General features: G+C 40.0%; 4 protein-coding genes across 7 annotated transcripts; 3 read left to right on the plus strand and 1 right to left on the minus strand.

The window, feature by feature from the left end:
• Positions 1-5,590: 5,590 nt before the first annotated feature.
• On the plus strand, positions 5,591-7,645 carry LOC111199046. The gene is made up of 4 exons (XM_022688492.2): positions 5,591-5,670; positions 5,883-6,119; positions 6,261-7,483; positions 7,566-7,645. The coding sequence occupies exons 1-4, from the start codon at positions 5,591-5,593 to the stop codon at positions 7,643-7,645; spliced, it is 1,620 nt and encodes a 539-aa protein (XP_022544213.2).
• A 596-nt stretch (positions 7,646-8,241) lies between these two features.
• On the minus strand, positions 8,242-10,256 carry LOC106421031 (probable choline kinase 3). Of its 4 annotated transcripts, none has more exons than XM_013861877.3 (5): positions 10,013-10,256; positions 9,035-9,453; positions 8,736-8,857; positions 8,466-8,667; positions 8,242-8,397 (listed from the first exon to the last, which is right to left on the minus strand). In XM_013861877.3, exons 2-5 carry the CDS (start codon positions 9,386-9,388, stop codon positions 8,353-8,355), a joined length of 723 nt encoding a protein of 240 aa, XP_013717331.1. In that variant the 5' UTR covers positions 9,389-9,453; positions 10,013-10,256; the 3' UTR covers positions 8,242-8,352. The 4 variants fall into 4 exon arrangements, with proteins under 4 accessions (XP_013717331.1, XP_013717330.1, XP_022543559.1 ...); XM_013861876.3 differs by having other exon boundaries at positions 9,035-9,450; positions 10,013-10,249; XM_022687838.2 differs by having other exon boundaries at positions 9,035-9,450; positions 9,708-10,243.
• A 100-nt stretch (positions 10,257-10,356) lies between these two features.
• On the plus strand, positions 10,357-13,046 carry LOC111198734 (probable S-adenosylmethionine carrier 2, chloroplastic). The gene is made up of 11 exons (XM_048738995.1): positions 10,357-10,525; positions 10,821-10,934; positions 11,016-11,098; positions 11,238-11,314; positions 11,427-11,517; positions 11,746-11,799; positions 11,889-11,984; positions 12,109-12,198; positions 12,309-12,422; positions 12,539-12,619; positions 12,722-13,046. Exons 1-11 carry the CDS (start codon positions 10,471-10,473, stop codon positions 12,836-12,838), a joined length of 972 nt encoding a protein of 323 aa, XP_048594952.1. The 5' UTR covers positions 10,357-10,470; the 3' UTR covers positions 12,839-13,046.
• Positions 13,047-19,347: 6,301 nt separating this feature from the next.
• On the plus strand, positions 19,348-21,325 carry LOC106421173 (tryptophan aminotransferase-related protein 3). The gene is made up of 5 exons (XM_013862016.3): positions 19,348-19,804; positions 19,905-20,202; positions 20,288-20,586; positions 20,673-20,953; positions 21,046-21,325. The coding sequence occupies exons 1-5, from the start codon at positions 19,518-19,520 to the stop codon at positions 21,258-21,260; spliced, it is 1,380 nt and encodes a 459-aa protein (XP_013717470.2). The 5' UTR covers positions 19,348-19,517; the 3' UTR covers positions 21,261-21,325.
• Positions 21,326-22,156: the final 831 nt, after the last annotated feature.

Consider the following 22,156-nt stretch of genomic DNA (forward strand, 5'->3'; position numbering starts at 1 on the left):
AGGATGATTGTTTAACAGATTTCTAATATACAAGAAAGTGTTCTTGGTATCTTGTGTTTTAGTTCTTATATTTGGTAGTCCCTGAACTTTCATTTGGTATCAGAGCGGGAAACCTCTGTGGTATCATACACTACTAACAGGTTGAGATCCTGCGGATTTCATGGACACCATGAAGGAACTATTCGGAATTCATAAACCCATTATGCTGGACAGCTGCAACTTTGGTCATTGGAAGGCAAGGATGCGACAGTTGATCAGAGGAATCGACGAGGATGCGTGGACTGCAGTAGAAGAAGGGTGGTCCGTGCCAACGATGATGATTGATGACAAAACTCTTGCTCCAAAACCAAAGAATCAGTGGACTGATCCTGAAAAGGCAGCTTCCAAATTCAACTCTAAAGCTCTTACCGCCATCTTCTCTTCGGTAGATCTGGATCAGTTCAAAATCATCCAGGGATGTGAGTCTGCTAAAGAAGCTTGGGATATTTTGACCAACCACTTTGAAGGAAATACCAGCGTGCGAAGAACAAGGATCGATCACCTAGCTTCAAAGTTTGAAAATCTCCGCATGACTGATGATGAACCAATTGATGGATTCATATCCAAGATCAGTGAACTTGCCAGTGAAGCCTCGGTTCTAGGAAAGAAATATGATGAGAAGGATTTGGTGAAAAAGCTGTTAAGATGTCTGCCTCCACGGTTTGAAGCTTACAAGGCAGTACTGGATATAGCTGTCAACACAGATGAAATGAAGTTTGATCAATTGTCTGGTATCTTGAAGGTCCATGACCTGGAGAAATCCAATCGAACCACAAACTCTCAAAAGAGCATCGCCTTTGTGTCAGACTCAAACGAACAGGACCGAGTCACAAAGATAGAAGAGAATTTGGGGCTTATGGCTCGAAACTTCAACAAATTCATTAAGCGAATGGATAAAGGAGGAAACAGATCAAACTCGCGATTTCAGAGGAACGACTCAGATCGAAACAGCTCTCAAAACACCAGGCAAGACACGAAGAACTCTAAGAAGAAGGAGTTACAATGTCATGAGTGTGAGGGGTATGGACACTTTCGCAATGAGTGCCCACTAGCTAAACGCAAAGAACTCAAGTGTATTGACTGCAAGGGATTTGGACACACTCGAAGTGAATGTCCTAATAATCTGAAAAAGGACAAGTCACTTATGTGCTTCAGTGATACAGAGTCGGAGAGTGACAGCGACAGAGATGAGCTTCATCTAAACTTCATGGCACTTGTCAGCAAGGAAGAAGAACCAAAATTAGATTCAGGCATGGAAGAGGATGAGGATGATCTCAACAACGATCTTGAATCAGAATACAAGTCTCTTTTCGACAAGTTTGCTGAACTCAGTCATGAGAATCTACAACTACTAAAAGATAAGGCAATGCTGAAAGCTCAGGTGAATATTCTGGAATTGGAGAAACCTTCTGAACAATCCACTGAGTTGTCTATACTCAAGAACTCAGACCAAGAATTGCTATCACTGAAACGAGCAATGACTGAACAAGAGAGAGTTCAAAAACAGGTTGAGCTGAAGATGAATTGTCTGAATGAGCTACTAACCAAGGAGATGGACAAGAGCAAATTACTTGAGAATCAACTAGCTGACAATCTCAAGAAAGTAAGAATGCTCACTACTGGTACAACAACACTAGATCATCTTCTCACCATTGGTCAGTGTCCTAGCAGTAACTGGGGACTAGGTTTTCAAGGAGCTACTTCCAAATCTGCGGAAGAAACAGTGTTCGTGAAAGGGAGTTCGAATGAAAAAGAAATTCAAACCGCGACGAAGGAACAGATTAATAATCAGAAAGGAGAGAACCTAAAGAAGAATGTTACTACACGACGAGGAAACGGGTGCCATTTCTGTGGAAAACGTGGTCACAATGTCAGATTTTGTTTCTTTCGACAAAGTCAGTATCAACGTGCATGGAGGATGAATCTTTGTTTTATGGAACCATCACTGTATGGTCATGTGTGGATAGCTAAGAAAGATCTGTACCCAAACTATAAGCAGAAAACCGTGACTGTTACACACAGTGAAAAGTCTGAAACATGCACAGACGTAGAGCAACCCATCATCTGCAACTTCACGACCCTATCCACTGGAACTGAGCTGGTAAGCAACGTTGCGTACACAAGCTCTGACTCTAACTCACAGTTTGATACCCCCTGGTACTTCGACAGTGGCTGCTCAAAACATATGACTGGAAATCAGGATTTCTTTGAGAAACTTCAGTTTATCAAAGGAGGCAAAGTGACCTTTGGTGATGGAGGACAAGGAAAAATACGAGGAGTTGGAGAACTGGACAGGTCTGTCTTACCTAAGCTTGTTAATGTCTTCTATGTGGATGGTCTTAAAGCAAATCTCATCAGTGTCAGTCAATTGTGTGATGAGGGGTTAGAAGTTATCTTCAACAGCAAAGAATGTCGAGCTGTTGATGCTAAAGGAAACATTGTTCTATGTGGAGTAAGGTCGGGAAACAACTGCTACATGTGGAAGCCGTCACACCTATGCTACTCAGCTAAGGAGTCTAAATTGGATCTGTGGCACAGGAAGCTGGGACATATGAATACTAATGGTCTGACCCGATTGATTAACGCTGAGGTTGTTAGGGGAATTCCAGAACTTGAGAAACAGACCGATACAGTGTGTGGAGGGTGCTGTCAAGGTAAGCAAGTGAAGGTCCAGCACAAACAGATTTCAGAAATTAGATCCAAGGGAATACTCGAGCTAGTACACATGGATCTCATGGGACCAATAACTCCAGACAGCATTGCAGGGAAAAAGTACATCTTTGTCCTGGTAGATGACTTTTCCAGATATACGTGGGTGGACTTCCTGAGAAATAAGTCTGACGCGTTGGAGAGTTTCCGTATTTTGGCCTTACAACTTAAACAAGAAAAGGGTGGCATTGTGCAGATCAAAAGTGATCACGGAGGTGAATTTCAGAATGAGGAGTTTGATAAATTCTGTCACAGTCAAGGAATCAAGCATCTATATGCAGCTCCTAGAACCCCTCAACAAAATGGAGTAGTTGAAAGGAAGAACAGAACTCTACAGGAGATGGCAAGAGCGATGCTATGTGGAAACAGTGTGCCATCCGGGTTTTGGGCAGAAGCTATAGCCACTGCATGCTATGTCATAAATCGAGTGTATGTCAAACCTAACACAAAGACTACTCCATATGAAGTTTTCAGAGGGAAGACCCCAAACCTCAGTCATATGCATGTGTTCGGCTGCCTGGTCTACATACTCAATGATAAAGACCATCTTGGTAAGTTTGATGCAAAAAGTGATGTAGGTATGTTCCTTGGATATTCAACCAACAGCTCGGCGTATAGAGTGTTCAATCAGCGTACCAAATTTATTGGAGACAAAGTAAATGTCGTGTTCGACGACAGCATTGGTTTCTATCAAGCTCGAGTCACTCATAAGATAGAATGTGTTACACCACCAGCTGAAGCATCCTCTGACGTGAAGATCAAGGAAGAATCAGAAGAAGAGGACGATCAGTCTGAAGAACAGCAAGTGGATCTGAATCAAGCTAAAGTGCATAAGAATCATTCTTCAGCTGATGTGATTGGTGAGGTATTTGGTGAAAGAGTCACACGAAAGAAACAGATTGATTTTCAGCAAATGGTCAAGCTTGCTTGCTTCACTGCTGAGATGAACGAGCTAGAGTGCTTTGTCTCGTTGATTGAACCTAAGACGCTTCAAGAAGCACTGAACGATGAGTTTTGGACAGAGTCCATGCACTTGGAGCTTGAACAGTTTGATAGATTACAAGTTTGGGAACTGGTACCACGACCTGATGGTGTGAATATCATTGGCACTAAGTGGATTCACAAGAATAAGACCGATGAGAAAGGAAACGTGATCAGAAACAAATCCAGACTTGTGGGACAAGGTTACACACAAATCGAAGGTGTGGATTTTGACGAGACGTTTGCACCAGTTGCACGACTTGAGTCAATCAGACTGCTGTTTGGAATGGCTTGCAATCTGAAGATTAAACTTTATCAGATGGATGTGAAAAGTGCATTTCTGAATGGTGTACTGCAAGAAGAAGTCTACGTCACACAGCCTAAAGGTTTCGAGGATCCTCACTTTCCAGATCATGTTTACAAACTCAAGAAGGCATTATATGGTCTGAAACAGGCCCCTCGAGCATGGTATGATCGTCTGACAGTGTTCCTTACTCAGGTTGGATTTCAAAGAGGAGGCGTTGATAAAACTCTGTTCATTGGAGAGAATGGGCAAGATATCCTCATCATTCAAGTATATGTCGATGATATAATATTTGGAGGAACATCTCAGTCAATGGTTGATGAGTTCGTAAAGACGATGACCTCTGAATTCGAAATGAGCATGGTAGGAGAACTGAGTTACTTCCTTGGACTACAAGTCAAGCAGTTAGACGATGGAATCACAGTTTCACAAAGCACATATGCAAAGAATCTCATCAAAAGATTCGGTATGCAGACGAGCAAGACAGCCAATACTCCGATGAGCACAACTACAAAGCTGTCACGAGATGAGGATGGGAAACCCGTTGATGAGAAACTGTATAGAGCCATGATAGGGAGCTTGCTATATCTTACCGCGAGTCGACCTGACTTGTGTCTAAGTGTCGGCATTTGTGCTCGCTACCAGGCTAATCCAAAAGAGTCACACATGAATGCAGTAAAACGGGTTATCAAATATGTGAAAGGTACATTGGATTTTGGTCTTCATTACACCTTTGAGACTAACGTGAATCTTGCAGGATTTTGTGATGCTGACTGGGCAGGTTGTCTGGATGATCGTCATAGTACTTCTGGCGGATGTTTCTTTCTTGGTAACAACTTGGTGGCGTGGCATAGCAAGAAACAAAACTGCGTCTCTCTCTCTACTGCTGAAGCTGAGTATATTGCTCTAGGAAGCTGTTGCACTCAGTTACTTTGGATGCGCCAAATGCTAGTTGATTATGGTATCATCTCTGACCCTATGCTTGTTCACTGTGATAATATGAGTGCCATAAACCTGTCTAAAAATCCGGTTCAACATTCACGCACCAAACATGTTGACATTCGTCATCATTTTGTGAGAGAGTTAGTTGAGATGAAAATCGTGATTTTGGAGCATGTATCTACTGAAAGGCAATTGGTTGATCTATTCACCAAACCTCTGGACTACAACACGTTCCTAGGCCTTCGGAAGGCTTTAGGAATTGTGAATCTCTGAATAAGTCATGTCAGAAGAGGAGAGCATGGCAGTTGTATATATGTGTTACTGCTTGTCAATGTGCCACCACAACCACAAAACCCTGAGTCAACAAGTTCGATTGTACAGCTTGTTTCACCTGTCTCCTTAACAGTTAAGTCATTTGATTCACTGGTGAAAGACACTCATCTTGGATCAAGATGCTGCAACATTTTCGATCTGAGCATTGATCACTGTCTGGATTGAATGAGGAAACACAGCAGAGACTGAGTAAAATTTGGGTAAGAAGAGTGCCCTGAGTCATTAAACAGAAAAGAAAAGAAAAAAAAAAAAACAAAAGACCCTGAATGATGGACACTCGTAATGGAGCTGGAGGACACAACCTTCAGACTCTATTCTCGATCACTGTCTGGATGGGGCAGGGTTGATGTCAACTCTGATTGGTAAACAAAAAAAAAAAAAATAAATAATAACAAGTGGGTATCTGTGACAGCTACTCGGCTGAGAAATAGCTACAGATCAAGGTTATCATAACTGTCGAGTTGGAGAGACAGACATACAAGATGTCTGCACTGTGTTTCCAGACCATACAAATGACTATGCTGCAGGAGTTCAGGTGTGAGTAAGCTGCATGATAGAATCATGTCTGTGACAGCTACTCGGCTGAGAAACAGCTACAGATGTGGGTTGGTCTCACTGATTCTTTATCAAAAAACTTTTTGGTGGCTGAGTACAAGTGGGAAGCAACCTCTGTCTCTCTCCTCTGGACGCTAAAAGACATTCTGGAGTATGTCTTCTGGCGAGGTGCTTTAGTTGCTGTTCCTTTTGTGAGCTGCATTGCTGGCAAGGACATGAATTTCAATCTCATCATTTCTCTGTCTCACATACTGTGGTGTTAGTTTCTTTTAAAATTATGGCTGTGTCTACTGCTAGTCTTTCAAATCATGGGTTTCATGTCTTGGGCCTAGTGTTTTTGTCTCTAACGGGCCTTGTGAGTGTGATTAGGGTTATTTTAGAGGATGGTATGATGCAGCTGTATTCAAGTGTTACATCCTCTCTCTCTCTCGCCGGCGCACTCGATCTCTCTCACCAGCAACATGCAACCCACAAGGAGAAGCTCGCGGCTCATGAAACTGAAGAATGTCGAGTCTACTCCGATGAACCCGCTCGACCTCTCCTCTGGGTCGTCCTCAGGCAAGCGGAGCCGCCGTCGCGTCTCAGCTGGTGACACTGCCCCTCTACCCCCAAACATCGCTTCTGAAGTCGAGTCTCTCTCGGATTGGGAATCACCAGACGATCACTCCGCCGAAGCTCCGATGGCAGAAGACACTCCTCCGAATCGCTCCAAAGAACAGAGATTTGAGGAGAGTCGGAGTGTGTATCAAACTAAGGCTCAGTTCTATCCAGAGCTCATGCGACCTTCAAGGAGGCCAATGACTGAACGGTTCTTCTCAATAGAGGCGACTGAGCGTTTCAGAGAGCTCCGAGGGAGGAATTTCATTCCTCAGCAATCTATCTCTCTCACGGACGAGAATCTCTCGGATGTCAGAAAAATTGTGATCGGGGCAGGCCTGATTCATACCCTCACTGATCTCGATCCTTATCAGCCCAATGTAATCCGGGAGTTCCTTGCAAATCTTCCGGAAGCCGAGGAACGAGACGATGGTGTAGCGGTGTATGTTCGAGGATCGCTTGTTGATTTCTCTCCGAGTCTGATTAACTCGATGTATTGCATTCCGGGGTTTGAAGAAGATCCTAATTGGATGGATGAACGCCTTGATGAAGTTTGTGGTTTTGTCACAGATGGGCGAATCAGACGAGGTGAGAACATGAGTTCAAAGTATCTCACAGCTACGAATCAGGTTCTGTATAAGCTCGTCTGCTCGAATTGGATTCCCACCAGGAACTACACTTCAATGAACCAAAGGCGACTCAGGTTCGTCTACATGCTTCATCATCATGATGGATTTGACTTCGGGAAACTTGTCTATGATCAGATAGTAGCAATGGCAGCGAACACTCAGACAGAGAAGACTCGGTGTATCATGTTCCCTAACCTGATTCAGCAGGTCATCCATTTTCAGAGAACTATAACTCCTGACTTGCTTCATGATGAGTTCACTGGAACACCGAAGCTTGTTGTCAAGGATGTTAAGGCTGGTCGTGGGTCTGGAGCAGACTCTAGTGCTGCTAGCCTTGAGGATGACATCAATCGCGCTATTACGGGACTCAAAGCCATTAGAGTTCGCCTGAGGAGTAAGGGAGATGCACCGTGTTTTGTAGATTTTTCTACTCTATGTCTAACGAATGTTTTTTTTCTAAATGTGCACCTATGCAGGGGGAGACTATGAGCAGCATGTTCCTCATCCAGGGTTTGAAGAAAACGATGAGCAGGATGAAGATGAGGAAGACGCGTAGGATGATCATGTCTTAGTGCTTAATGACATTTTATGCTTTAATTCAGCTTGTACTAATTAAGACTCAGACTGTGTGCTTCGACTGTGCTTTTATCATTTCAATGTGCAATTTATTTAAAGGATTGTGTTTTCAGTTGATGATCACTGGTTGAGTAGTTTCTTTGTCTTGGATATGTGTGCTGCTTGGATGTTTACATTGCAGGTTGCATAGGTTGTCACATTCAGATAAAAAGGGGGAGAATGTAAGCTCAAGAAAAAGGAGCTTGTCGGAATGAGAAACAGAGGATGTGTTATGCACAATATAGGAAGTGTGACTTGCTGTTACAAGTCGGTTATGAGATGATGACGTGTCAATGTCTCATTGGTTCCAAGATCTTACTTTGGCGTGAAGCAAAGAAGATTTGGAAGATTTGGGCTTATCACAATATTTAGGCGACTAGGGTATTGTGTTAAGGCTATTTAACCTGATTACTTTGTGTAGATTAAGGTTAGCCGTTTTTGATTGAAAAGCTAGAGCAAGAGGTTTGTTCTTGAGAGCTTAAGAAAGACAAGTACTCGTGGGTGTATCTTGTGCTTTCTGTTTTGACAGATTAGGAATTGGTCCGTCTCTAGTCGTGTGTGACTGAGAGTAATTCGGATTAAACAGATCTAGGAAGATTGTTTAACAGATTTCTAATATACAAGAAAGTGTTCTTGGTATCTTGTGTTTTAGTTCTTATATTTGGTAGTCCCTGAACTTTCATACTCGTAGTCCTGTTATAGAAAAATCAGGTTAGTTCATGCGTGATGATGATATTTTGTAAGTGTAATGAGAAACTTACAATTATAGTAATGGAATTGGTGTCTTCATCAATCATGATGTTACCATACTGCAAATCATTGTGACAAAACCCAATCTCCTGCTGCTTATACTCATATAGCAGCTCATGTTCCAGCAAGTTGATCTCAGATTCAATGTTGTCTAGACCAAACTCTGCTGAATCTTCAGGTGTACACAGACTCTTGGCTTGTCCAAGCCAATTCCTGTCAATATGTTTTATGTTATTGATTTGACCACGTAATTAATACGGAGAATCACAAAGATTAGTTACCTCATCCTATCCCAAAGGAGCACATTTCCATCACCAGGAACCTTTATACCATGAAATTCTCTTAGTCTAGCTGCAATGAGAGCAGATAGTTGCGGATCACGTAGATCAACGGTCGATAAAGTCTGTTCAAAAGTCATAAAAATGACCATCATCAGCATCTCAGTCAGCACACAGCTAAACCGGGTATAACTCAATTGGTATTTCCCGGTTCGACATTGACCCAATATCCAAGAAGAATTACAATCAAAGGGTTATTGCGCAAGAAAAATGGAAAAAAAGAAAAGAGGAACATTACATACCCGGGCATGGATAAACTCCTCGATCCGACCGCCAGCAAACCGACCAAGGAGTCTAGGACCGTGGCCGTACCGAGAGACAATCTCGAACGTACGAATCTCGTCTTTCCTGTCGAAGAAGAGATCAACTCCGTCGCCATAAACTCGAACAAGAAGCTTCCTGTGGTGAAAATGGTTATCCTTAGTGGGCCAGTTCACCATGAAAACTTGGTTAGTCATTGCACCTTTCATGGGTTTCACCTGAATCCTCTCGAGATCTTCCACTACGTCTCCCCATTTCCCCGAGAGTGTTTGAAGTACTTTCTTTAGACTGTCTGGTGATGAAACTGGTATCAAACCCAACACTCCTATTCCCATTACTTCTTTTCTATCTCTCCGCAAGTTCTGTGATGTCTGGAAGAAGCTACGACAAAAGCTCTCTGCTTTACGAAACATTTTGAAATTTACAGATTAAGAACAAAAACAAAAAAAGATCGAGAGAGAGAGAGACAGCTTTGATTTTGACGACAGGTTGAAGTTGAAATGATCCAGAATACAAATGAAATGCTGCAGAATTTTATTTTGTTTTCAGCCGAAATTTGAGGCTCATTGTCTTAATTAAAGCTAAAAACCCTAAATATTAAAAGGATTAAAAAGTAATTATACAAAACTCAATCTCTGGCCAAATCATCCATACCTAGACTTCCAAAAAAGTCCACGCGGCTCTGTTTATTTTTTTAAAGTCAAACCGTGATCAACATGATGTTCCTCAACAGTGTAATAAACATAATACTGAATTTATAGCAGAACAAAAAGAGCAAAAGATAAAAATAAAATAACAGGTCTGAAGTAAGTATATTTTATCAAAAGGTGGAATGGATAGCAAATCTGAGGCCAGGATTCAAAGAAAGACAAGTTTCTCTGATCCAGTGCATGTGCATGATGAATTTCAGAATCGACCTCAAAGAAGAGAAGAAAAGAAATGGGAAGATGAATCTTTACCAAGAAGATTGCAGATATGAGGATAACCCTGGAAATATTATTATTGGAGAAGAAAACCAAGAGAAACTCTCTTTGAAGACTAACTAAACTCAAGGACAATAGAAGTGTGGGCAGGCAGGCATGTGATAAAAACGATGAGAAGATTTCTTTTATTTTCTTGCTGCCTTTGTTGGAGATATATGTCTTTGTCAGAACTCAGAAGCAACGCACTCGCACACATTCGATTCTATCTGAGCTTTATGGAGACAAATTTAAAGGTGTTTGTTTATTAAAACATAAAAAATTAGTTAGACCGGTTCGACCGGTTGGCTCGGTTTGAATAATAAATTTCCACTTTATGAGAAGATCCCTCTTTGAGACTGCCACTGTCTGCCTTCTGTTGTATTGCTCTAGCTCGCTCGAGTAAATTTTTGCGGTATTCTTCTTCAGCTTTTTTTTTTTTAATTTCTTGTAATTAGATGGATCGTGGGATTGCTTCTAGTAGCAGAGATGGATCTCAGACTGCTTCGCCTGGTAAAAAATTTCCACCTTCTACTTCAATCGGATCTCCCATACTTTGGTCGCTCTCTGTATTTTAGATTTTAGTGTTAGAATGGTGGAATCTTGACACATAAATGTTTATACTTTGAATTGAAATTTGATTAACCAGTGCATACAAAAAAAAAAAATCAAAGATTACTCTTCTTCTTCTTCTGTAAGTTACTAAAAGTGGTTTGATCAAACTCGTCCCATGTCTCTAAAGAAAATCAATTTTAACTGCAACCTATACATTTTTAATTGATTGGTCATATGTATATGTTACTTGAAGATGCATTGGCATTCAAGAATATTAAAAATCCTATCAAGAAGCAGATCAATGGTTGTGGCACAATCTGTGTTAAACAAGATGATGATCCATGCCATTTCTTGCGTCTTCTTTATGGTATGGTTGCAAAACCCCAAAAATCTTAATGAGAGTGTTTATAAAAATACCAATTTAATCTGATCAAATGTTGTTTTGTAGAGAGTCTAATAGCAGGAGGATTAGCTGGTCTTGTGGTAGAAGCTGCTCTATACCCAATTGATACTATCAAAACTCGAGTGCAGGTATGTTTCTCCTCCTTTTCACAGTAGTCTAGTTTCAGGGAGAGTACCACCATGGCCCAGATGTTTTCATAATCTTTCGTGGAGAAGCCAGTGTTTGACTTTTCAGTTACTATCTCTATTTTTTTTTTGACATGGGTAGGTAGCTCGAGATGGAGGGAAGATTATATGGAAAGGGTTATACTCTGGTCTGGGTGGCAACCTTGCTGGTGTCTTACCGTAAGTATTTTAGTCAGAAAGAAAGAAGAAAAATAAATGATCAAGTACGTTTGAACTGCTTTGTGACTCTTGTTTCAGATCAAATAATGTTTTTTCTTTTCGTCATGTGTAGTGCTTCTGCCTTATTTTTCGGTGTATATGAACCTACCAAACAGAAGCTGCTCAAGGTTCTACCTGAAAATTTTAGCGCGGTTGCACATTTGGTATGTACAAACTTAAGAGATTCCTACAGTAACGCATCAATATTAGTCTCTCTGACCGATATTTTTAGCTAAAAAGTTTCTCTTAGTATTTATTGAGAAAAATAAAGATGGATGTCTTCTCAGGCTTTGTACATGTAGTTTTAAAACTTACTGATCTGAGACAGAGTCCCTTAGAATATAGTATGTTCTGTTGAAACGAGATATATATGTCTTAGCGAGTTGAATCAGGCTGCAGGTGCTTTAGGAGGTGCTGTTTCATCTATTGTTCGTGTACCAACCGAAGTAATCTTCTTTACTTTTCTTGTTTCTTTTTATTATTCTGTATTGGTTTTATATGCTTTCTGTATATCTTCTAATGGAAACTTCAACAGGTTGTTAAACAGCGGATGCAAACTGGACAATTTGCTTCGGCCCCTGATGCTGTTCGACTTATTATAGCCAAAGAAGGATTTGGAGGCATGTATGCGGTATCTATGTTCTTTCCTGACTGTTTGCTTTTCAGCAGCACTACTTGAGTTTGTAGTTGAATTAATAACATCGTGTAAGCTAAACAAACAATAAAATCTCCATCTTACTTGTCCAAACATGCAGGGATTCGGATCTTTCTTGCTGCGAGATTTGCCTTTTGACGCTCTTCAGTTTTGTGTATATGAGCAGTTACGGATTGGATACAAATTAGCTGTAAGCTTTTGTTGCTACATTCATAAGTGAAAGAAAAAACACATCCGCTTCTGCTGGTTTATGACTTCTGCTGGTTTATGACCGTTAAGATATCGATATGTTTAGAACAGGCGAGAAGAGATTTAAATGATCCAGAGAACGCAATGCTTGGTGCAGTTGCTGGTGCTGTTACTGGGATTTTGACCACTCCTCTAGACGTAATCAAAACCAGACTAATGGTTCAGGTATGTCAGAACGAATGAACACACACAATACTGAAAGAAGAACATGTTTTTCTTGGATGGAGAATAAGAAGCTCCAGTACTACAGTACCAACGCTTTTCGTTTTGACATTTGGCAGGGCGCAGGGAATCAGTATAAAGGGGTCTCGGATTGCGTTAAGACGATATTGAGAGAAGAAGGGTCATCAGCTTTGTGGAAGGTGAATTCATTTCTGTACACACATTTAGTAGGCGTTATGATGGAAACTTTTGCGCATGTTTGTGCAAACTTGCTGACATGTCTGAAACTATGTATTATACAGGGAATGGGCCCGAGGGTTTTGTGGATAGGTATTGGAGGTTCAATTTTCTTTGGAGTTCTGGAAAAGACAAAACAGATTCTTTCAGATCAGAGCAGCCAAAAGATTCATAAGGCTTAAACTGTTAGATTCTACTTCTGAGTGAGATTCTACATCAATGATGTAGATATCTAAACTCTTTACGTTTCTTGCTTGATTTTAAGGCCATCTCTTCTATTTTTCTATCAGTCTCTACCTTTATTATCCTTTTGCTCCATAAGGACTTCGTTTCTTCCGGAAGGATTGCGATCTTGGTGGCTTATTTGTTTAATTTCAAGTCCAATATTATAATCAAAATCTATCAAATGACCAGAAAAACCTGGATATTACTTAACCCACTCCTCATCGCCCGTGACCTCTCTCTCTCCTCATCGCCCATATCTCACTCTTCCTCATCTCCCACTCCTTTGTTCATATTGTTTTCTTTTGAATTTTGTCCAATATTGGATCTAGAAATTTGATGGAATTTGAAAGAATTATAGTTTCCATTAAATTCTACTGTTATTCAATTAAGAATTTCATCAATTCTTTCAAAATCTTGTGTTATTGGTTTAAAGATTTGTAATTAATTTTCTAATTCTTTTAAATTCTAATGTTATTCAATATTTGATAGATTTTGTAGTAATGTTATTTGGAAAGAATTTAATGGAAAATGTAATGTAAAAATGTGAAGAACCAATTCCTTCCTCTTATGAGGAGATTTGGCATCGTAAGTCTGAAATTTTGTGATGTTCGTAATCCTCATCTCCATTCTTCTTACAAGTATGGTATTATAATTGACGAGATGGCTATTCAACGGACCTGGGTAACTCAACGACCACCTTAACGTGAACGAGATGGTATTAGTCACGTTTCATGTTTCTTGTATCGAGAAATACAATTAGTCAAGCTTCTTTTCATTTTTTAAGTAATGAAAACAAAAAGTGACAAAATTGAAATAACACAAATATTTTTCATCGTCAAAGTGTAGCACAACTAAAATATACCTTTATTTTGTTTTATGCAATAAAATTGCTACAATCAGTGAACTTTTGTAGTAGTAGTAACTGTTATATTTCTTTCAGTTTTATAACTAAAATAATGTTTGTTATTTTTTCAATATAATAAAGATTCAAAATTTTAATTGATTTTAGAGAAATTGATATTCTATCAAATTTAAGTGCATTCCTTTAAAATCCATAACAAAAGTAAACATGAGAATTATGTAAATGCATTAAATCCTCATCAAATCTTTTAAACTACTACAAAAATTATTATTTATGAATTCTTTCAAATTCTATTAAATTCTTGGATTGAATACCACCCCCTTTGTTTCATCGCATTCGGAGTTGATGTTAAGATTTTACGAAAGTTTAACCAAACGTCGGAAATGATAACTTGAACACCAATATGTGTTTGATTAAACGAAATATTTTTTATCATTTCGTAGATCGAGTGACCAACGACACAAAAATCACATCTTCGAGCGGGTTGATAACTTTTATCTGTTAAGGTTGTAAAAACACGCAAGTCACGAGATGGTACGATACAACCTAAAACATGATAAATAGGCCACTTACGACTTAGAATGTGAAGCAGCCCAATCTCAATGACGGATTACCTTGATTGAAGAGGAATATGGAAGAAAATAGGGTAATGGAAGATTTCTGAAATGTATAAAGGGAAAAAAGGAGAAATGGCTCGCCTGCCCCTCCATGTGATGTGATGGCCAAATCTTCTATGGATCTTCATAATCTCCTATGTTCCTGATTCATTAAACGAATGCGAATTGACAAATTTGCCCTTAGTTAAAAAAATTGAGAATTTGAAAGGAAATCGGTCAGAATGTTAACCGAACAGGTATGGTTATGGTTAGGTTTCTTTGTGAAACCGGTCTAGTTTTGGGTGGTTTTGTAAAAAAAAAGAAAAAAGAAAAGAAATAAATCGGTCAGAATGCTAACCGAACAGCTCCATCCCCGCAGCTCGTTCTCGTTTTCCCAAAGATTGTGGAGCGACGCCATCTGTCGCCATAGACTAGTCCTTTCCCGACGTCTAGCATTCCGTCGAAGCCGGTAAGTTGTGGTCTCCGCCTCGAGCTTTCATCGTAATTGAATTGTAATTCGATTTAGGAATAATGCACAACGGCATTGTTTCGTGTCTGGGTCAATCAGTATAGTAAAGTGGTACAGAATGCATTTATGTGGTTGAATGGGAGTGTATTGGCAGTAGGGGCGTAGATCGGTTCGCACTTGATACGGAATTCAATTTGTTGAGTTTTTTCATTTTTTTTGGCAGGATACAATGAGAAATCATGTCAGCGTACATTTTAAATTCAAAGACCGGATGTTTAGTATAACTCTGAAGACATCAGTAAAGGATACGACTTTGTCAATGATAGAAGAGAGGATGTATAAGAAGCTTGGGTTGGATGAAAGCAAGGAAAAATTGGAATTGAGCTACATGCCACTGGTGGTAGGATGTGAGACACCTTTAAATATTGTTGATGATGAGGATTTTTTGTTTACCTAACGGGCATGGATAAAGACAACCGAATAAGTCTTTTGGTTGTAGAGAGTAGTGGAAGATCACGACAAATATTGGAACGAATGGAACCAATAGTGGAACCGGAACCTGTAGATAAACTCTCGTGGCTGGGTAAAAAGTTTGGATGCTAAGAACTACAAAGAGTTGCAGGCATTGGAGGATGAAATTGGAACTAAAGCCATAACTTTGTACGTAGAAGATAAGCAGGGAAATAACGAGACGATAGAGGGTGGAAATAATGATGATGCCACTGCGGAGATGGATGCCACTGTGGAGACGGATGCCACTGGGGAGGGATACCGCTATGGAGACGGATACTGCTATGGAGATTAATAACGATGCGGACACTAACACTGTTGCGGAGACAGATACCGCTGTTCCAACCACTGATAAGTTTGTTGAACAGCCACCAGCCATAAAATCGACTAAGTATATAGAGGAATGGGGTGATGGTTTGAGTCTGTGTAAACATGACGAATTTTCAAGTAATAGCGTAATTCAGGAGATCGTCGATAGAGCTGCTTATAGTGAATGCTATCATTATCTCACCAGTAAGTCTGATCGTAGACAAGATATTACCTAAAAACCATAAAGGTATGTAGGTAGCCTTTCTAAAGGCACAACCATAATATATTTTATTTCATCAGTGGCCAACCCTTAGAATCTTTCTCAATGGACAAGGATTGGAGATCTCTGATCTCGAAAACACAATGCAATTTAATATGACCCGAAGTTGAAGAAACTCCTCGTTGCAAGGACATAAGATAATCAATGCGGAATGGAGATCAAGAGACCTGTTGAAGGCTTCTTTACTATACAATCAACCGAAAACCCTAACCCTATTTCTGAGTGGATTTTATGATCCATCACCTGTTAATGTCAAAAGTCCGCTTATTATTGTGATGATATAACTTGTTATTGATATAACTCAAAATTTTTACTAATCATGAATTAGTTTTGAATTTTTGAAGTTGTGTGTGAGTTGTGATTGATATTTTTGTGTTGCAATTTTAAGTTATGATTATAAAAGTGATAACTCAGATGCTAAATCAACCAAATTCTCATGTATTAAGACTTGAGCTAAAAAATGTTTGGGCTTTCTACGTCTATTTTTTATTTTTTAACAAATTCAACAATTTACAATACACATGATCATATAATTTAGTACGTTTAGTTTTATTAATTAGTACAATATATATTCAATCTTTTAATATAAATATAGCTATCTACTTGATTTATTTTTATATTTTTAATTGTTAATTTTGTTTGGTAACTATTATGTACATAAATTATTTTATATATATGGAAGATTTATATATATATATATATATGTGTGTGTGTGAGTGTGTATATTTGAATATCTTTAGTTAATTTTTAAGTTAATATATTTATTTTTCTCTGAATATTTTTATTAACTGTATATTTAATTTTATTATATATTTTTAAAATAATACGTATTAAATTTATATATTGAAAAAAAAGTTACCAATCAATATGTTGGTAACATAGTAACTCATATTATTTAAGCAAAGACGAAGCCTATGCTACTACCTCTACTCATCTCCAACACACAATCAGCTTTTGTAGCGGGTAGAGCTATCGCGGACAACGTTCTCATCACACATGAAACCCTCCACTTTCTACGGACTTCAGAAGCGACAAAGCGATGCTCGATGGCTGTGAAAACAGACATGAGCAAAGCATACGATAGAATAGAGTGGAGCTTTGTAAAGGAAGTTCTAGGCATGCTCGGGTTTGATGCAAGATGGATCTCCTGGATAATGAGCTGTATAGAATCGGTATCCTATTCTTTCCTGATCAATGGAACACCCCAGGGATCCATCCGACCTTCGCGTGGGCTCAGGCAAGGCGATCCATTATCACCGTATGTCTTCATCTTGTGTACGGAGGTCCTCTCAGCTTTGTGTGCAAAAGGCCAAGCAAATGGAACTTTACCGGGGGTGAAAGTGGCTCGGGGTAGTCCGGCAATTAATCACCTCCTCTTTGCCGATGACACCATGTTCTTTTGTCAATCCAAACCATCGTGTGTCTCTGCCTTAGTGAACATCTTGTCGACCTACGAAGCTGTCTCGGGCCAGAAGATCAACCCTCGGAAATCGGCCATTACTTTCTCTGCAAAAACACCAGCACCAATCCGTGCAAGAGTAAAGGAAACAATGGAGATTTCCTTGGAAGGTGGAGTGGGAAAATAGCTCGGTTTACCCGAGCAGTTTGGACGCAAGAAGCGAGACATTTTTGCCTCTATACTGGATAGGATCAGGCAAAAAGCACACAGCTGGACTGCAAAGTTTCTATCCGGGGCAGGAAAACAAGTGATGCTTAAGTCAGTCCTTGCGGCAATGCCGTGCTATGCCATGTCGTGTTTCAAACTTCCGGTGTCTCTGTGTAGACAAATTCAGTCCCTCCTCACACGGTTCTGGTGGGACTCGAATCCGGCCAAGAAAAAGATGTGCTGGGTCTCTTGGGAAACAATGGCCTTACCGAAATTCGCGGGAGGACTCGGCTTCCGGGATATTGAAACGTTTAATGACGCTTTACTGGCAAAGATCGGCTGGAGATTAATCAAGGAGCCACAGTCTTTGCTAGCTCAGGTTTTGATGGGAAAATACTCTCGGTACCAATCTTTCCTGGACTGTCCAATACCGACAACAGCCTCCCATGGCTGGAAAAGCATCCTAGCTGGAAGAGAGATCTTGCGGAAAGGGCTGAGTTGGGCTGTAGGTGATGGCGAATCAATTCGAATCTGGGATGACCCATGGCTCTCCTTTGATACCCCCCTGCGACCGATGGGGCCGGCTCATATGGCTACTCAATCTCTATTGGTTAAGGAGCTGTTATGTCCTCTCACCAACAAATGGAACTTGGAAGAAATAAGAAGAATCATCCCTCAGTATGAGGACTTACTGCGCATTAAGACAAGTTCAACACAGTCTCCGGATACAATGGTTTGGCTCAAGGAAAAATCAGGGGAGTATTCTACTAAAACTGGATACGGTTTGGGAATGGTGGTGGACAGACCTACGCTGGTTGCAAATGAACCAGTCCACTGGCTGAAGGATATCTGGAACGTCAACACTAGCCCCAAATTAAAGGACTTTATCTGGCGAGTTGTGAAAAAAGCTATCCCGGTCAGTTCCAACTTAGAGAGGAGAGGTGTTCCACGATTCAACTGCAAGAAGTGTGGCGGGTATGAGGATGACATGCATGTCTTTCTATCATGCTCTATTGCAGAGGAAGTTTGGAGCCTCATTCCGATAACACAAGGACCTGGAAGCTCCATATCTTCTGTCCCCGAACTCATAAAGCAGGGGAAACAATATGTCCCACTGCCACCGACGGGTTTAAATGCTCCATTATGGCCATGGGTGATGTGGAATTTATGGAAAGCAAGGAACAAGTTGGTCTTTGAGAATAGAGCCTTTTCAGCTCAGGAAATTGTTCTCAAAAGTATCACAGATGCAAAGGAATGGAATGATGCACAACCTGGAGGTAAATCTCATCCCCAAGACAACCCCTCGCCGGCTCGACCTCACTGCAACTCGACAGTCCCACCTCCGTCACTCCCAGCTACGATACTTGTGTGTAAAGTTGATGCGGCCTGGGATGCTTCCTCTGGAGGATGTGGTATTGGTGGAATCTTCTGTGGCTCTAACGATCGGAACTTGTCAAACGTTTCGGAAGCTTACAGTCATGTCTCCTCAGCATTAATGGCGGAAGCTATTGCTGTACATCGGGCGGTTGCCCTTGCTGTCTACTCAAACGTCCGATCCCTGGCGGTTCTCTCTGATTCCCTATCTCTGATCAAGCTCTTGAAAAGGGGAGGGACACAACCTGAACTGTTCGGTATCATGTTTGATATCTATCATTTTACCAAGTACTTTGATGTTATTTCCTTTGATTTCATTTCTCGCAACTTTAATGCGGAAGCTGATACCGTGGCAAAATCAGCTCTCGTCCTGTCTGTAATGAACTCCAATATTGGAGTGTAAAACCGCCTTAGTAATGCAATTTCGTTTGATCAAAAAAAAAAAAAAGACGAAGCCTATATCCGTTTTGAAAAGTCTATATAAGATATATGGGTTTGGTCTACAAGTTGAGCGGTCTTATTCAATACCTCGTCAGAGATTTCAATAAAATAATCCTGAATTCCTTCTCTTTACACATGAGAAAGCACGATAAAAGTCCACTCTTTAGTTTCCTACAGATCAAGTAAAAGATGATACACAAGAAGATGCTACTCGTTGCAGCGTCGATCATCTTGAATCTCGTATTGATCATTCATGTTCTTTATAATAACTCAACCACATGGAATCCGTCATGGACTAATAGAGCCGCCAAGGAGGCAGAGGACGTAGCCTCTGTTTCATGCTCAGGCCATGGCAGAACTTATGTAGACGGTTTAGGTGTCCTTGACGGCAATAAACCTCCTTGTGAGTGCAACAACTGCTACACAGGAAAAGACTGTTCCTTTCTTCTCCCAGATTGTCATGCTGCTGCTAACTCGTATGCAACAACTTTTTATTAGTTCTCTTTTTAGATCATTATAAGACTTTGTATTGAGTTTGTATTTTTGCTTCTTTTTTTGTTGTGGATTCATTTGAAGAGGAGACCCTTTGTTCTTGGAGCCGTTTTGGATGCAAAAGGCAGAGGGAAGTGCGGTTGTTGAGTCAGGATGGCACAGGATGAGCTATCATTTTTACGAAGATGGCTCATATGTGTCAGCAGAGCTCGAGAGGATCATTAGGAAGCTGCATAACGTAGTTGGAAACGCAGTTACTGATAACAGATTCGTAATCTTTGGAACTGGAGCCACGCAGTTGATTGCAGCCTCTGTTCATGCTTTGTCTCAGACAAACGCAGCATCTCCTTCAAGACTTGTGTCTGCTATTCCATACTACAATGTAAGAAAAAAAAGCTCTGTTCTTGGCTTTATGCATGTAAGAAACTAACTTATGTAATGGTTCTGATCAGTCTTTATGTGTGTAGGTGTACAAAGAACAAACTGAGTTCTTTAATTATGCAAATCTTAGGTTTGAAGGAGACGCGTCTGCGTGGAAGAAGAGTGAGCACAATGATAATACGACACGAGTGATAGAGATAGTGACTTCTCCTAATAATCCAGATGGGAAGCTGAAAAGAGCGGTTCTTGAAGGTCCCAATATCAAAAGCATTCATGATTACGCGTACTACTGGCCTCATTTCACACCTATTACACATCCAGCTGATGAAGATGTGAGCTTGTTCAGTCTCACAAAGACTACTGGTCATGCTGGCTCAAGATTCGGGTGATTTCCCTCGCTTGAGTAGTCCTCTAAAACAAAGATTTGAGCCGGTCATAACAACAATCACAAGTGTTTTTCCTTTGTTTCAGATGGGCATTGGTAAAGGACGAAGCTGTTTATGAAAGAATGAAAAGGTATTTAACTCTAAGTAGTATGGGAGTTTCAAGAGACACACAGCTTCGTGTTCTGCAGTTGCTCAAAGTAGTAGTTGGTGATGGAGGCGAGGGGATATTCCACTTTGGTTATGAAACAATGAAGAAGAGATGGGAGGTATTAAACAAGATCTTTTCGATGTCCATGCGTTTCTCGCTCGAGACTATAGAGCCTGAATACTGCAACTATTTCAAGAAACGCAGACACTTTACTCCTTGTAAGTAGAGTTTTTATTTGCAAGAAAGTGAGACCTTGCTTTGGTACTATCTAAAATTCATAACTTGTTTTTTCTTGTTTTTCATTTGAAAGCTTATGCGTGGGTGAAGTGTGAAAGATTAGAAGATGCAAACTGCTATGAGATATTTAGAGCCGCAAAGATAAAAGGACGTGAAGGAAAAGTATTTGGATCAGAGGAACGTTTGGTTCGATTAAGTCTCATCAGGACACAAGACGACTTTGATCAGCTAATTGATATGTTGAAGAAGTTAGTATCTCAGGAAGTTGTACGACCTGACTCCATCTAAAAACTTAATGTTGACATCAGTTCTTTTCAATTCAATCATATAAAATTATTCATAAGCATACATTATGCCCATTTTATGAAAGATTTATGATTGTTTTTGAGGAAAAAAAAAAGATTTTTGATTGTTGTTAACTCTAAAAATATTTACAAATCAATCTCTATAATATTATTTTAGAAGTCATTTTCCTATGTGTCGTGCTCACGAATTACATAAACAATCTTAATTAGTTAAAAGTTTATATATTTCTATCTCCTTTTTTCTTAATAAAATTTGGGGGAATTGCACTTTTACACTTTGTCTAGTACTACTATTCAAATATACACTTAGAAAGAGGACATTTTCAGAAATACCTAAATCATTAATAGGCAAAAGATAAAAATAACCCTCTTACAATTCTAACCTAATTTCCTATCTCTCACTCTCGACATCGACGCCGGCGATGAGATCGAGCGACGACAACGATGAGATCAGACAACGACGGCGACGAGATCGAGCGACGACAGGGACGAGATCGAGCGACGACGGCGACGAAATCGAGCGACGACGAGATCGAGTGTATCCTCTCTCATGCACGAAGCAGACAAGATCGAGCAAGAATCACAAATTGTAAGTAATTTTCTAAGATTTTGTTGTTTCGATCTAAGGGAAAGAGTTATCTATTAATAGTCGGATCTAAGAGAAAAAGTTTTCCGATCGTGAACATTAAGTTTTTGAACATTTATAACTCTTTATAAATCTAAGTTTTAGGATGACGGCGATTCTAACTGATATACCATGGATTTGACTCATTTTCATCTATGGTATATAAGTATTTTATTATCTATATACTATATATTCTATCCTATTAGGTATGTTTTCAGGTTCAGAAGTATCTTGGAGTAAAGTGATGATTATGG

Source organism: Brassica napus, chromosome A9 (assembly GCF_020379485.1).
Source record: "Brassica napus cultivar Da-Ae chromosome A9, Da-Ae, whole genome shotgun sequence".
In the NCBI taxonomy this organism is placed as follows: Eukaryota; Viridiplantae; Streptophyta; class Magnoliopsida; order Brassicales; family Brassicaceae; genus Brassica; species Brassica napus.

Coding starts and splice junctions, on each gene's coding strand:
- LOC111199046 (XM_022688492.2), top strand. CDS start 5,591: ATGGAGCTGGAGGACACAACCTTCAGACTCTATTCTCGATCACTGTCT. Junction 6,120..6,260: donor TCTCTGTCTCACATACTGTG/GTGTTAGTTTCT, acceptor GGTATGATGCAG/CTGTATTCAAGTGTTACATC. Junction 7,484..7,565: donor CATTAGAGTTCGCCTGAGGA/GTAAGGGAGATG, acceptor GCACCTATGCAG/GGGGAGACTATGAGCAGCAT.
- LOC106421031 (XM_013861877.3), bottom strand. CDS start 9,388: ATGGGAATAGGAGTGTTGGGTTTGATACCAGTTTCATCACCAGACAGT. Junction 8,668..8,735: donor CTCCTTTGGGATAGGATGAG/GTAACTAATCTT, acceptor ACATATTGACAG/GAATTGGCTTGGACAAGCCA. Junction 8,398..8,465: donor CCAATTCCATTACTATAATT/GTAAGTTTCTCA, acceptor TTTCTATAACAG/GACTACGAGTATGAAAGTTC.
- LOC111198734 (XM_048738995.1), top strand. CDS start 10,471: ATGGATCGTGGGATTGCTTCTAGTAGCAGAGATGGATCTCAGACTGCT. Junction 10,526..10,820: donor ATCTCAGACTGCTTCGCCTG/GTAAAAAATTTC, acceptor TGTTACTTGAAG/ATGCATTGGCATTCAAGAAT. Junction 12,620..12,721: donor GGTCATCAGCTTTGTGGAAG/GTGAATTCATTT, acceptor TGTATTATACAG/GGAATGGGCCCGAGGGTTTT.
- LOC106421173 (XM_013862016.3), top strand. CDS start 19,518: ATGATACACAAGAAGATGCTACTCGTTGCAGCGTCGATCATCTTGAAT. Junction 19,805..19,904: donor TGTCATGCTGCTGCTAACTC/GTATGCAACAAC, acceptor ATTCATTTGAAG/AGGAGACCCTTTGTTCTTGG. Junction 20,203..20,287: donor CTGCTATTCCATACTACAAT/GTAAGAAAAAAA, acceptor TTATGTGTGTAG/GTGTACAAAGAACAAACTGA.